The sequence below is a fragment of the Bufo bufo genome, chromosome 4, assembly GCF_905171765.1.
Source record: "Bufo bufo chromosome 4, aBufBuf1.1, whole genome shotgun sequence".
Taxonomy (NCBI): Eukaryota; Metazoa; Chordata; class Amphibia; order Anura; family Bufonidae; genus Bufo; species Bufo bufo.
In genome coordinates, this window is record NC_053392.1 from 83,309,942 (window position 1) to 83,326,134 (window position 16,193).

General features: G+C 42.4%; 1 protein-coding gene across 2 annotated transcripts in view; it reads right to left on the minus strand.

Moving 5' to 3' along the window:
• OPN5 (opsin 5) overlaps positions 1-16,193 on the minus strand; it is a 167,048-nt gene that overhangs the window by 15,460 nt on the left and 135,395 nt on the right. The window contains exons 7-8 of one of the 2 annotated variants that reach the window (XM_040430981.1): positions 2,284-2,510; positions 668-746 (exon numbers count right to left, since the gene is read on the minus strand). In XM_040430981.1, coding sequence (XP_040286915.1) covers positions 674-746; positions 2,284-2,510 — 300 coding nt within the window. In that variant the 3' untranslated portion in view covers positions 668-673. Of the gene's footprint in view, positions 1-558; positions 747-2,283; positions 2,511-16,193 lie in introns of those variants that run through there. The other variant, XM_040430980.1, reaches the window with a different exon arrangement.

Genomic DNA, 16,193 nt, shown 5'->3' on the forward strand with positions numbered 1-16,193 from the left:
CTTATACCTTATGTCTGTGGAGGCTCCAATTCTGGTTTTGGCTCACAATCACTGACCAAAACACTGACGTATGAATGAGGATTTATGATGACTGAAGCATGAGTCACCGGTATTTACTGCCAGAGATTTCTTGTACAAGTCATTCTAAATTAGAAAGCAAGGTGGATGACTAGCAAAATGTCTTTAGGAGAAAATATAATCCAGTGGATCTGAATTATGACTACTGAGTTTATATGAAGAAAACCTCGACTTTTTGCCTGTGCTAATCTTCATGCACGGTGCCTACTGTGATAGTTCACTATTATTAGTCACCATCTTCACTGACACAATGTAGACACTTAGGAAAATAAAGATTTTTGAAAAATAATATGGGGGGGGAGGGGCAACCAGTGATCTGAGAAGTGGTTTTGTCCCTTAGGACCAAAAGATAGACTCAATAATGGTGGTGAGGTCTTCAGATGACTCAAAGATTCCAGCTTGATGATCTTGAATTGTCTTAACAAGCCATGAATTAGTAGGAATCCACCTTGTGATGGATGTCAGGTCCAGTATTGAGACTGTGGAGGCAATTTTGGAGAAAAATATATATCAGTACTGGGCATTACCCCAAATGTAGTGGCTCTCAATGGTAACCTCGTTAAGTTGAGTCTTTCACTTGGTCCAGCACAGTTCATTACTCATTGTTCTTTCCTCCAATTTCTTCTGTTGATGGAACTGATCTTCTGTATGGGTTGATAGTATAGATCCTGGAAACATAAAAACATACTGTAGATAAACGTTTCTGAAGAGCTGTGGTCACCAACCTGTGGCTCACTGCCAGCAGGGCCACAGCTTAACACAGACATATGTTATTGGGGGATTTCAGTCAGTTTGTGCGTAAAAGGTCAAAAGTAGATTGCAGGGTGTAAGCTTGTCATGACCTAATCTCACTCACACACAGTTACAATGTATCTGTGCAAGTATGAGTTATCAGGCTAGACAGTACATGGCAAGATTTGTGCTGATGCTCAGTTTCCAGTCTCTGAATGTAAACATTCACTGGCAGCAAAGTGAGATTTTAGAAAAGAGCATCTGCCAGCAGGATCGACTCTATTAAACCAAGCATACTGCATGTAAGAGTTGATCCTGCTGATTAAAATTATACCTTTCTTGTGAAAATCAATTGCGGCTTTCCCTAGGAAAAAAAAAAAAAAACTTCGGTGCACCCAGGGGCGTGACCTAGCCCCTCAGGTTACCTCAGCTTTCCATTGCTGGAAACACCCCTAGGAACATCATAACCCATTTTCTCCAGGCAATATGCCGGGTGTTACAGGGTTGGTATAGGGTGGAATTTACGAAGCCCCAAAAACCGGTTTCCCGGCATAAAAAACTGAAAGTTTGGCACACATCAAATTTGCAGAAACATTTGTGACTTTAGGCGTGGTTAGCTAGGAGAGTAGTTATACCCCAGATTTATCAGATGCCACTTTTCAAAAAGACACAATAAAAGCCCCAATATCACTCCAGACAAAAGGGTTATTTTTTTAAAGCTGTGCCAAATTTATCAAACTACTGAGCAACTTTGGTTAAACTTGACTACATTGACTTGACTACATTTTATTTAGGGCTCATGTCCCCGAATGTAAGGGCTCTGTGCCCGTGCTGCGTACCGCAAATAGCAGTCCGCAATGACTTGGCATCTGCCATGTGCACTCCATGCTGCGGATGCAGAACTATTGACTTGAATGGGTCCACGATCTGCAAGATATGGTAAAAGATAGGACATGTCCTATCTTTTGCGGTGCAGAGGCATGGACCCAAAAGTCCACTGAAAAGCTTTGTAGTGTTTCCGTGGGCTTCCGATCCATGCCTCCCCTCCGCAAAAGATAGGACATGTCCTATCTTTGGCCATATCTTGCGGATCACGGAGCCCTTACATTTGTGGGCATGACCTTTTGTGTTGAGAATCCCTTTAACAGCATCTGAAATCCTCTCTTGAGGATTAGCCACAGAAGCATAAGCTAATTGTTTGCTAAGATATTGAAAAAAGACAGCTGTTACCGTAAAGAAGCTTTTCCTATATTAATAATGGAACTATCATAGAGAATCTATGACAAGGCACCAGCCAATGCAACCGCCTGTTCTACTCTTTGCATCAGGACAGCCATGCTGCTGGTGCATGCCTTCTTAGAGAGGGTTCACATCAGCTGTTTAGTGCTGCTCTACAGGTCCATTGAGCTGAACAAGTCCAGTTTTACAAAATCTGTGTATAAGACTAAACAAAAAACATAAAATACACTGTACCTGGATTTAGAATTCTGCAGCGTGTTTCTGGGCCGGCAGCACGAGAACTTGTAATCGATGACTTGATAAATAATTGGATTGTACATAGCAGCTGATTTTGCAAGCAAAGTTGGCACCACTGAAAACTCGATTGGAACCGAGTCAGGTCTCCCGAAAGCTGACCACACAGACACAACTGCATAAGGAATCCAGGCAATAAGGAACCCTGCACAGATCAACATTGCCACCTGGTGGTGAAAACAAGGAGCACACTTGAAGGAACGTAAAAGTTACGAGAAAGTTACACATTTAGCACTGTCCAGATATAGCAGAGTTAGGCTAGTTCCACACCAGTGGTTAATGTATCCGGCAGAGAAACAGCCTGTCAGAGTTCATCGTATCTGGCCTAGGCAGATAGTGGCATTTGCAGAGAGCCCCATAGGAGATGTTGTAGAGGATTGGAGTGGAAGTGGCCCTGGTGTACTGTAGTTGTGTCACAGTGCCCTACCTCAGGCTATCGCTCCCTGGGGTCCATTGGAGTGAAAGTTATAGCACTGAAGAATGAGACCAGAGTTGAATGTAACAAAGTCCTTTTTACTAAGTGCAACATAGCACTTGAAAATACATACAATAGCGTCAGGCTTTGATGCAATTCTTCTCTGGAACCAGCTGAGGAGGTATGGTGGCAGGTTGGATGGCTGCAGTTCTGCACTTAGTTGCTGGCCTAGTGGTATTCTGGTGACAGGTGTCTTTAGCTGTAATCTCTCACCTCACAGCAGTGTCTGTAGAAGCGATGTCACATTTTACTCTGCTGCCTGGGATCTCATGGCTTTACTTAAATCCTTTCTTTAGTTCTGGAGAGTAGGTGCTCTACGAGCTACTTCCCAACTCTATATTAGGAGAGGGATAATTTAGGTTCTGAACTTCCCTTACAGGGGGAAAGATACAGTTCTTGGGAATAGTGCACTATGAGCTGCTACCTCACTCCCCCACTATCTGGACAGGACCTCTCTTGTCCCCTCTCTGCCTAAGGGCTCATGCACACAACAGTATGTATTCTGCGGTCCACAAAAACAAAAAAAGCATCACAGAGCACATAGAGGAAAACTGTATAAAACCTACATTACTCACATCCCTTTCTGAAGCCACTGAAGTAAGGGACCTAATAATTCATATATTCCCTTAAAATTTGAGCACTCTGCAAAATAAAGAATCTACAAACTGGCTCCCAATGCCAAGTTTAAAATGAGATTGTTTCTCTTGAGACTGCCCTGACTGGAACCAGCATTAATAGCTTATGGAACACTATAATACAGTATAATGACGTTTTCTAAATATATACAGTACCTCCAGCCACATCATCACAAGTTCTTTTCTGTTAGGTGAATGCTAGTGTTGAGCGAGCACCAAAGTGCTTGTGTGCTCGAGTAGAACACTTTGCGATCCTCGGGTGTTCTACTAGTAAGTATTCTATTTTAAGACATGCAGTAAAAGGATTTGAAACCGCGCTGCTTGGGATCCAGTCAAACGCTACACAGGTGTAGGAATCAGGGTATTAGCCTCCGTCCTCCTATCTCAAGGGGTTCAATCCTCCTCTGACACCTCCTCTGTAGGATTAAATGACCGGCATATAGTCAAGTACCCTCTTAGTTGCTATTAAAAAAGGTTTTATTCTACTCACAAACAATGGTAGATAACAGCCATAATAAAATCAATTCGAACTCCTGCCCGACCCGGGTTTCGCTCTCTGGCTTCCTCAGGGGCGACAACTGCGCATGTCCACAGCTGGGCCCTTTAAATAGCCCAATCTCCCTTTCTCAAGCTGTGGGAGCCATAGCTCAATCAAAGTGTATTGAAACACATGAGTAAAATACAATACATTTAGCGTATCCATACTGTGACAAAAAACATTTCACCATAATACAAAATCAACCATACAAAATATATTCAAAGTTATCAGAGGTCAGTTAGACCATTTTAAATAGTGCCTATGCTTTTCCTTATCATGTCGCCGCAGCCTTGTAATATATATAACCTCATCCATATATTTAATTATCCCTATTCCCTAGACCATATTCATATATTGGGTATATCTTCCTTTTCACCAACCTTTATTTCATATTTTTCAAGGGCCTCTTGATCAAAAATATTCATACTTATCTTATACCTTTCCTCCCGTGCTCACCTAAACCCCTCTCCACCCACTACTAGTCACGTTGTTCCACACAGAATCAACCCCACCCCTTCCCATTCATCAAGTTCTTATCACATGACCCGGCTATCCAATCAGCAGTCGGCCGAGGGCAATGCCTCCCTATGATGCTTCATGGAAGGTCCTCAACACAAGGTAGAGACTTTCACTGGTTATTTCCCCCTGGATGTAATTTTCCACTTCATACCTCACACTAGACACGGCTTCAGGTCGAACTCAATGTTCAGACCACTTGGTTGTAAGGTCCCCAATTGGTAGATCCATTCTACTTCTTTCCGATTGATTTGTAACAGGGAGTCACCCCCTCGCCAGTGTGGTTTAACCACTTCCACACCGGCAAACTTCAAACCCCGCGGGTTCTTCCCATGCATGAGTTTGAAGTGAGCTGACACACTGTGGCTCATCAATCCTCTCCTAATGTTCCCTATGTGTTCCTGGATCCTCACTTTTAATTTCCTTACTGTTCTACCTACGTATTGGAGTCCACAAGGGCACTCCAATACGTAGATCACACCCTCATTTTCACAGGAGCAATTTCCTTTTATTCGAAAATCTCTTCCATTTTTATTGGATACCATACAGTTCAGAGTTCTCATTCTTCCCTTTGTGTTCCGATTTCTACACCCAGTGCAGAAACCGCACCATGTGAACTTCCCTCCCTCTTTGCCACGTTTTTTCTCCACTGGGGGAATGGCACTATGCACCAGCTTGGTTCTAATACTCGGAGCCTTTCTAAAAATAAATGAAGGGTTTTCAGGTATGATTTTCCATAATATTGGGTCCTTTTTGAGCATCCAGGAATTCTTCCTCATAACCTCGTTCAAGGAATCGATCTTTCAACACCTTACATTGCAATCTATAATCCTCCACTGTAGTGCAGTTTCGGGCCATTCTTTTAAACTGCCCTTTTGGTATGTTTTTGAGCCATGGTTGATAATGGCAACTTTTCATGTCAATATATGAATTGACATCAGTCTCTTTAAAAAAGGAACTGGTCTTAAAGCTACCCGCCTCTATCCTTATACACAAATCCAGAAAATTAATGGAAACATTGCTGATTTCTCCCACAAACCGCAAGTTCCAATTATTATCATCAAGCTGGTGGATAAATGTCTCAAGTCCTTCCTTCTCTCCTTCCCACACTAGGAGGCAGTCGTCGATGTATCTCCTCCAGACGATTAACCTCCCCCTGGGGGTATCCGCCCCTAGTGTGGGAAGGATGGTGGTATCCTCCCATGCCCCCATAAAGATGTTTTCGAAACTGGGGGCGAATTTCGCCCCCATCGCCGTACCAACGCACTGTACGTAGTGGGTATCCCGAAACAAAAAATAATTATGTTCGAGGCAATACTCCAAACATTTTTAAATAAAATCCCCCTGTTGGTCACTAATTTTGGCGTCTTTTTTGATCCTATTGGCTACCGCTTCTATACCGAGATCTTTAGAGATCACTGTATACAGTGATGCAACATCAACTGTGGCCATCCATGTATTTGGAGTGGGCGGGCTCAGATCTTTCATCAACTGTATTACCGATTCAGTATCCTTCAGGTGTGAGGGGTTTTCGGTTACATAGAAGTCTATGTATTCCGTAATTTTGCATGTCAGGGAATTTAACCCCGAGCCTATCGGCCTCCCCGGGGGATCAATGAGGCTCTTATGCACCTTTGGCAGATGATATATCACAGGCACAATAGGGTAGGGAACAGTTAAGTAATCAAACTCCTTCTTATTTAATATCCCTTTTTTAAGGCCATCACTCAACAGACCATCAAGTAATTTTTTATATTTCAAAGTGGGGTTGTTTTTTAACTTTTTGTATGTGATATCATCAGATACCAGCCTCAACATTTCAGATTCATATTTGTCCCTATTCATTATAACCACCCCACTCCCTTTATCGGCGGGCTTGATTATAAGGTGTGGATTTTGCTCCAGATCTTTTGGGGCCTTCCTTTCACCAAAAGTTAAATTCTGTGTTATCTTACTCATGTCCATTTCTTCTAATTCCTTCAGTAGGCCTGTTTTGAATGCTTCTACGCACTCATTATTACGTTTTTTTGGGAAAAACTTAGATTTCTCTTTTATGTTTGTGTGCACAATTTCATCCCTTTCTTCTACCTTTTTATTCTGTGGGGCCGGGTTATTCATCCAGTACTTTGCCATATTTATTTTTCGAATAAACTTGTGTATGTCTAAAAACATCTCAAATGTATTCACTTTTTGGCTCGGTGCATATTTTAATCCTTTGTTGAGAACACTTTTTTCGTCTTCCGTTAACACGTGACTACTCAAATTGAAAATCCCTCTTATGTCTCCTTGCTTTTCTTTGTTTTTGGGCTTGTTCTTCCCCTTTCCCCGTCTTCCTCTACAAGGCTTCTTTTTTGCGGTGTTCTCACGCCCTGCTCTTTTGCTTCCCCCTCCCTCTGTACCCCTTTCATACTCTGGTGGGGAAAATTTTGTTCACCTTGTTGTGTCCTCGGTCTCCCTCCCTCCCCATTCCCTCTCATATCACCCGCTACGTGACTACTTCCCTCATAACTTGCATTTTCCATATTCCCTCTATTTTCATGTTGATACGGACCGTAATTATTTTGCGGTCTCCATTTTGGTTTTCCATTATATCCTCCTCCTTGATACGGCTGTCTATATTGCTGTCTATATTGATATCCTCTATAACCACCACCTTGTCCGTAATTACCATTATATTGCCCTCCATATTTTTGTTGGTACATATGGTCATCACCTCTCTCAAAATTGCCATAATTGGGCTGGTATACGGGGTCATAGTTTCTATTGGGTTGGTACATACGGTCATTATTCCTGTTATAATATCCATAATTCCGCTGCGGCACATATTCATTAAACTGGTGACTTTTACCATAATTATTTTTAAAAAACTTTTGCCTTCCACCCCCATTCTCTGTGTTCCTAAAACCTTCAGTGCGATATCCTGGGTTAGGATTATTCTCACTACCTTCATTCACATGTGTTGCATCCGACATTATTTGTTCTATATTTCTATCTTTATTTTTCCATTTATAAACCAAATCTGACTTATAGTCATTACTAATCTTTATGTATTTCTTCTGTTTTTTGGTTTGTATATCCTTTTCTGATTTTAGGACTGCCTCCTGACATTGTTTACTACATTTATCATATTCACCCCTATTCACACCTTTGAGTGGTTTGATCACCTCCTGTAGTTCTTCAATTGTATGGTTAATCTTACTTAGCTTCTTTTTCCGAACACTAATAATATATTGCATCACTTTCCATGAACATTCATTTAGGACTTTCTCCCAACCTATCAAATCCTCCTCCTCCTCTGTAATTAAAGGGAGTTGCCATCTTAAACCTTCTGGGATCTTGCTCTCCACTAGGAATCGTTCCAAGGAGGCAATGTCCCAGGTGGTTCTGGGACATTGCATATGTGAATATGTGCCGCAGCGGAATTATGGATATTATAACAGGAATAATGACCGTATGTACCAACCCAATAGAAACTATGACCCCGTATACCAGCCCAATTATCGGCAATTTTGAGAGAGGTGATGAACATATGTACCAACAAAAATATGTTGGGCAATATAATGGTAATTACGGACAAGGTGGTGGTTATAGAGGATATCAATATAGACAGCAATATAGACAGCCGTATCAAGGAGGAGGAAATAATGGAAAACCAAAATGGAGACCTCAAAATAATTACGGTCCGTATCAACATGAAAATAGAGGGAATATGGAAAATGCAAGTTATGAAGGAAGTAGTCACGTAGCGGGTGATATGAGAGGGAATGGGGAGGGAGGGAGACCGAGGACACAACAAGGTGAACAAAATTTTCCCCACCAGAGTATGAAAGGGGTACAGAGGGAGGGGGAAGCAAAAGAGCAGGGCGTGAGAACACCGCAAAAAAGAAGCCTTGTAGAGGAAGACGGGGAAAGGGGAAGAACAAGCCCAAAAACAAAGAAAAGCAAGGAGACATAAGAGGGATTTTCAATTTGAGTAGTCACGTGTTAACGGAAGACGAAAAAAGTGTTCTCAACAAAGGATTAAAATATGCACCGAGCCAAAAAGTGAATAAATTTGAGATGTTTTTAGACATACACAAGTTTATTCGAAAAATAAATATGGCAAAGTACTGGATGAATAACCCGGCCCCGCAGAATAAAAAGGTAGAAGAAAGGGATGAAATTGTGCACACAAACCTAAAAGAGAAATCTAAGTTTTTCCCAAAAAAACGTAATAATGAGTGCGTAGAAGCGTTCAAAACAGGCCTACTGAAGGAATTAGAAGAAATGGACATGAGTAAGATAACACAGAATTTAACTTTTGGTGAAAGGAAGGCCCCAAAAGATCTGGAGCAAAATCCACACCTTATAATCAAGCCCGCCGATAAAGGGGGTGGGGTGGTTATAATGAATAGGGACAAATATGAATCTGGAATGTTAAGGCTGGTATCTGATGATATCACATACAAAAAGTTAAAAAACAACCCCACTTTGAAATATAAAAAATTACTTGACGGTCTGTTGAGTGATGGCCTTAAAAAAGGGATATTAAATAAGAAGGAGTTTGATTACTTAACTGTTCCCTACCCTATTGTGACTGTGATATATCATCTGCCAAAGGTGCATAAGAGCCTCATTGATCCCACGGGGAGGCCGATAGTCTCAGGGTTAAATTCCCTGACATGCAAAATTACGGAATACATAGACTTCTATTTACAGGGATATGTAACCGAAAACCCCTCACACCTGAAGGATACTGAATCGGTAATACAGTTGATGAAAGATCTGAGCCCGCCCACTCCAAATACATGGATTGCCACAGTTGATGTGGCATCACTGTATACAGTGATCCCTAAAGATCTCGGTATAGAAGCGGTAGCCAATAGGATCAAAAAAGACGCCAAAATTAGTGACTAACAGGAGGATTTTATTTAAAAATGTTTGGAGTATTGCCTCAAACATAATTATTTTTGGTTTCGGGATACCCACTACGTACAGTGCGTTGGTACGGCGATGGGGGCGAAATTCGCCCCCAGTTTCGCCAACATCTTTATGGGGGCATGGGAGAATACCACCATCCTTCCCACACTAGGGGCGGATACCCCCAGGGGGAGGTTAATCGTCTGGAGGAGATACATCGACGACTGCCTCCTAGTGTGGGAAGGAGAGAAGGAAGGACTTGAGACATTTATCCACCAGCTTGATGATAATAATTGGAACTTGCGGTTTGTGGGAGAAATCAGCAATGTTTCCATTAATTTTCTGGATTTGTGTATAAGGATAGAGGCGGGTGGCTTTAAGACCAGTTCCTTTTTTAAAGAGACGGATGTCAATTCATATATTGACATGAAAAGTTGCCATTATCAACCATGGCTCAAAAACATACCAAAAGTGCAGTTTAAAAGAATGGCCCGAAACTGCACTACAGTGGAGGATTATAGATTGCAATGTAAGGTGTTGAAAGATCGATTCCTTGAACGAGGTTATGAGGAAGAATCCCTGGATGCTCAAAAAGGACCCAATATTATGGAAAATCATACCTGAAAACCCTTCATTTATTTTTAGAAAGGCTCCGAGTATTAGAACCAAGCTGGTGCATAGTGCCATTCCCCCAGTGGAGAAAAAACGTGGCAAAGAGGGAGGGAAATTCACATGGTGCGGTTTCTGCACTGGGTGTAGAAATCGGAACACAAAGGGAAGAATGAGAACTCTGAACTGTATGGTATCCAATAAAAATGGAGGAGATTTTCGAATAAAAGGAAATTGCTCCTGTGAAAATGAGGGTGTGATCTACGTATTGGAGTGCCCTTGTGGACTCCAATACGTAGGTAGAACAGTAAGGAAATTAAAAGTGAGGATCCAGGAACACATAGGGAACATTAGGAGAGGATTGAGGAGCCACAGTGTGTCAGCTCACTTCAAACTCATGCATGGGAAGAACCCGCGGGGTTTGAAGTTTGCCGGTGTGGAAGTGGTTAAACCACACTGGCGAGGGGGTGACTCACTGTTACAAATCAATCGGAAAGAAGTAGAATGGATCTACCAATTGGGGACCTTACAACCAAGTGGTCTGAACATTGAGTTCGACCTGAAGCCGTGTCTAGTGTGAGGTATGAAGTGGAAAATTACATCCAGGGGGAAATAACCAGTGAAAGTCTCTACCTTGTGTTGAGGACCTTCCATGAAGCATCATAGGGAGGCATTGCCCTCGGCCGACTGCTGATTGGATAGCCGGGTCATGTGATAAGAACTTGATGAATGGGAAGGGGTGGGGTTGATTCTGTGTGGAACAACGTGACTAGTAGTGGGTGGAGAGGGGTTTAGGTGAGCACGGGAGGAAAGGTATAAGATAAGTATGAATATTTTTGATCAAGAGGCCCTTGAAAAATATGAAATAAAGGTTGGTGAAAAGGAAGATATACCCAATATATGAATATGGTCTAGGGAATAGGGATAATTAAATATATGGATGAGGTTATATATATTACAAGGCTGTGGCGACATGATAAGGAAAAGCATAGGCACTATTTAAAATGGTCTAACTGACCTCTGATAACTTTGAATATATTTTGTATGGTTGATTTTGTATTATGGTGAAATGTTTTTTGTCACAGTATGGATACGCTAAATGTATTGTATTTTACTCATGTGTTTCAATACACTTTGATTGAGCTATGGCTCCCACAGCTTGATAAAGGGAGATTGAGCTATTTAAAGGGCCCAGCTGTGGACATGCGCAGTTGTCGCCCCTGAGGAAGCCAGAGAGCGAAACCCGGGTCGGGCAGGAGTTCGAATTGATTTTATTATGGCTGTTATCTACCATTGTTTGTGAGTAGAATAAAACCTTTTTTAATAACAACTAAGAGGGTATTTCACTATATGCCAGTGATTTAATCCTACAGAGGAGGTGTCAGAGGAGGATTGAACCCCTTGAGATAGGAGGACGGAGGCTAATACCCTGATTCCTACACCTGTGTAGCGTTCGACTGGATCCCAAGCAGCACGGTTTCAAATCGTTTTACTGCATGACTTTCGAGTGTGAATACCCACCACACTACATTGGAACCAGCAGCGCAAGTAATTGTCCGTGTTCTGGGACACAGGACTGACATTTCTGTTTTTCTTCTATTTTAAGAGACTGGCTATGCAGCTATATAGTGTATTGGTTCAAGTTCTGGGCTGTGATGCAGAAGCTGTTAGTTCAAATCCCATCACAAACTTTTTCAGAAATAGAGGGTAAACTTATATTTACACATATTATTATACACTGTTCAAAAAAATAAAGGGAACACAAAAATAACACATCCTAAATCTGAATTAATTAAATATTCTTCTGAAATACTTTGTTCTTTACATAGTTGAATGTGCTGACAACAAAATCACAAAAAAAAAAAAAAAATGGAAATCAATTTTTTTAACCCATGGAGGTCTGGATTTGGAGTCACCCTCAAAATTAAAGTGGGAAAACACACTACAGGCTGATCCAACTTTGATGTGATGTCCTTAAAACAAGTCAAAATGAGGCTCAGTAGTGTGTGTGGCCTCCACGTGCCTGTATGACCTCCCTACAACGCCTGTGCGTGCTCCTGATGAGGTGGCGGACGGTCTCCTGAGGGATCTCCTCCCAGACCTGGACTAAAGCATCTGCCAACTCTTGGACAGTCTGTGGTGCAACGTGACGTTGGTGGATAGAGCGAGACGTGATGTTCCAGATGTGCTCAATTGGATTCAGGTCTGGGGAACGGGCGGGCCAGTCCATAGCATCAATGCCTTCGTCTTGCAGGAACTGCTGACACACTCCAGCCACATGAGGTCTAGTATTGTCTTGCATTAGGAGGAACCCAGGGCCAACCGCACCAGCATATGGTTTCACAAGGGGTCTGAGGATCTCATCTCGGTACCTAATGGCAGTCAGGCTACCTCTGGCAAGCACATGCCCTCCAAAGAAATGCCACCCCACACCATTACTGACCCAATGCCAAACCGGTCATGCTGGAGAATGTTGCAGGCAGCAGAACGTTCTCCATGGCATCTCCATACTCTGTCACGTCTGTCACATGTGCTCAGTGTGAACCTGCTTTCATCTGTGAAGAGCACAGGGCGCCAGTGGCGAATTTGCCAATCTTGGTGTTTTCTGGCAAATGCCAAACGTCCTGCACGGTGTTGGGCTGTAAGCACAACCCCCACCTTTGGACGTCGGGCCCTCATATCACCCTCATGGAGTCTGTTTCTGACCGTTTGAGCAGACACATGCACATTTGTGGCCTGCTGGAGGTCATTTTGCAGGGCTCTGGCAGTGCTTCTCCTGTTCCTCCTTGCACAAAGGCGGAGGTAGCGGTCCTGCTGCTGGGTTGTTGCCCTCCTACGGCCTCCTCCACGTCTCCTGATGTACTGGCCTGTCTCCTGGTAGCGCCTCCATGCTCTGGACACTACGCTGACAGACACAGCAAACCTTCTTGCCACAGCTCACATTGATGTGCCATCCTGGATAAGGCTACTTTCACACTTGCGTTGTTCTTTTCCGGCATAGAGTTCCGTCACAGGGGCTCTATACCGGAAAAGAACTGATCAGGTATGTCCCCATGCATTCTGAATGGAGAGTAATCCGTTCAGTTTGCATCAGGATGTCTTCAGTTCAGTCGTTTTGACTGATCAGGCAAAAGAGAAAACCGTAGCATGCTACGGTTTTATCTCCGGCTAAAAAAACTGAAGACTTGCCTGAATGCAGGATCAGGCATTTTTTCCTATAGGAATGTATTAGTGCCGGATCCGGCATTCAGAATACCGGAATGCCGGATCCGTCCTTCCGGTATGCGCATGCGCAGACTGAAAAAAAGGTGAAAAAATAAATGCCGGATCCGTTTTTGCCGGATGACACCGGAAAGACGGATCCGGCATTTCAATGCATTTTTTCGACTGATCAGGCATTTTTAAGACTGATCAGGATCCTGATCAGTCTTACTAATGCCATCAGTTAGCATACATTTTGCCTGATCCGGCAGGCAGTTCCGGCGACGGAACTGCTTGCCGGATCTCTCTGCCGCAAGTGTGAAAGTAGCCTTAGCTGCACTACCTGAGCCACTTGTGTGGGTTGTAGACTCCGTCTCATGCTACCACTAGAGTGAAAGCACCGCCAGCATTCAAAAGTGAGCAAAACATCAGCCAGGAAGCATAGGAACTGAGAAGTGGTCAGGTCACCACCTGCAGAACCACTCCTTTATTGGGGGTGTCTTGCTAATTGCCTATAATTTCCACCTGTTGTCTATCCCATTTGCACAACAGTATGTGAAATTGATTGTCACTCAGTGTTGCTTCCTAAGTGGACAGTTTGATTTCACAGAAGTGTGATTGACTTGGAGTTACATTGTGTTGTTTAAGTGTTCCCTTCATTTTTTTGAGCAGTGTATATTTAAAATATATAATATATTGTAATATATGTAAATATATTATGGCTAAAACATCAGTAGTAGTTTCCGACATATTATGCACTCATATACAGTACAGACCAAAAGTTTGGACACACCTTCTCATTCAAAGAGTTTTCTTTATTTTCATGACTATGAAGGCATCAAAACTATGAATTAACACATGTGGAATTATATACATAACAAACAAGTGTGAAACAACTGAAAATGTCATATTCTAGGTACTTCAAAGTAGCCACCTTTTGCTTTGATTACTGCTTTGCACACTCTTGGCATTCTCTTGATGAGCTTCAAGTTGTAGTCACCTGAAATGGTCTTCCAACAGTCTTGAAGGAGTTCCCAGAGATGCTTAGCACTTGTTGGCCCTTTTGCCTTCACTCTGCGGTCCAGCCCACCCCAAACCATCTCGATTGGGTTCAGGTCCGGTAACTGGGGAGGCCAGGTCATCTGGCGCAGCACCCCATCACTCTCCTTCATGGTCAAATAGCCCTTACTTTCAAAGTTTTCCCAATTTTTCGGCTGACTGACTGACCTTAATTTCTTAAAGTAATGATGGCCACTCTTTTTTCTTTACTTAGCTGCTTTTTTCTTGCCATAATACAAATTCTAACAGTCTATTCAGTAGGACTATCAGCTGTGTATCCACCTGACTTCTCCTCAACGCAACTGATGGTCCCAACCCCATTTATAAGGCAAGAAATCCCACTTATTAAACCTGACAGGGCACACCTGTGAAGTGAAAACCATTTCAGGGGACTACCTCTTGAAGCTCATCAAGAGAATGCCAAGAGTGTGCAAAGCAGTAATCAAAGCAAAAGGTGGCTACTTTGAAGAACCTAGAATATGACATATTTTCAGTTGTTTCACACTTGTTTGTTATGTATATAATTCCGCATGTGTTAATTCATAGTTTTGAGGCCTTCAGTGTGAATCTACAATTTTCATAGTCATGAAAATCAAGAAAACTTTTTGAATGAGAAGGTGTGTCCAAACTTTTGGTCTGTACTGTATATCAGAAGTATGATTTTATATATATATATATATATATATATATATATATATATTCTTTTTTTTTATTTATTTTTTTCTAGTAATTACACATTTATTTTGTGCTATAAATTTTTTACAATTACTAACAAAAAAATTATAGCTGAGTGGTTAAGTGCCTTGCCTCTTATGCAAACGGTTGCGAGTTCAAATCCCGTCAGAAACTTTTCTGAAATACAGGCTAAATTAGCTTTAAATACACTGGGGTGTCCCCAAGCACTGACTCCATATATGGACATAGCTATATATGGAGTCAGAGCAGGGACTCCTAAGCTGCAGACTCACACTGAGGGATTTCCTCACTGTACAGCGATCTTCTACATAGAAATAGAGGCTAAATTAGATTTAAATACATTGACTCCAGTATCGCGCTCGAACACACGTGATGTTCGGCCGAGCATGCTCACTCAACAATAGTGAATGCCTTATTTTTGGGGCCTGTACTCCCGTGGCCGAAAATATAATTTATCTAGGCTCCAGCAGGGCACATTTTTGAGAGTTTCCCTTTAAGACGCATAAAAATGGCCACTAAAGAAAATACATATTTTTTGTGGGAATTTTTGCCAATGATTCCCCTCTGGTATGTCACCGTCCATGTTGTGGGACTATTTGTGAACTTCTAGTAAGTATTTGGTGGCTGCAAATAGGACCTGAAGGTTTTTCAGGTTCGCCTGCCATTAAAGTCAATGGGGCACACCGCGAACGTCCCGGCCGATGTTTGTCCATCCCTAATCCTGAATACAGATGATAAGAACTTTAGCTGAATCTCTGTAGAAATGGAGTTCATGAGGAGACATGAAATACAGAGCGGATGGACAGGCTGTGGTAATGTGCTGCTGTGGTAATGGAGACTGTAAACAAGTGCTGCTGCTCATTATTCACACCTCACCTTCCTCTCATGTCTCCTCATCATCTCCATTCCCACAGAGATTCACCTGTATTCAGGATTATGATTCCTGACAAGCAGAGCGAAGAGGAGGATGAGGCAGCACTATGGCTCATTGTCCTCCTGTGTGATTAGGACAGGTTTTGTATGTATTAGCAGGAGGTGCTCAAACCCACATGCAGTCGTGCATATATATAGGGGAGCAAATCCTGCACTTATGGCCCGTTGCTAATGGCGATCCCCAGCAAAAATGCATACGGTGGAGGATGCCCGCAGCGAACCACAAGTACCACAATAGACATCCTACACAAGGTAGCAATTGTGTGGATGTCATAATCAATATAATAAT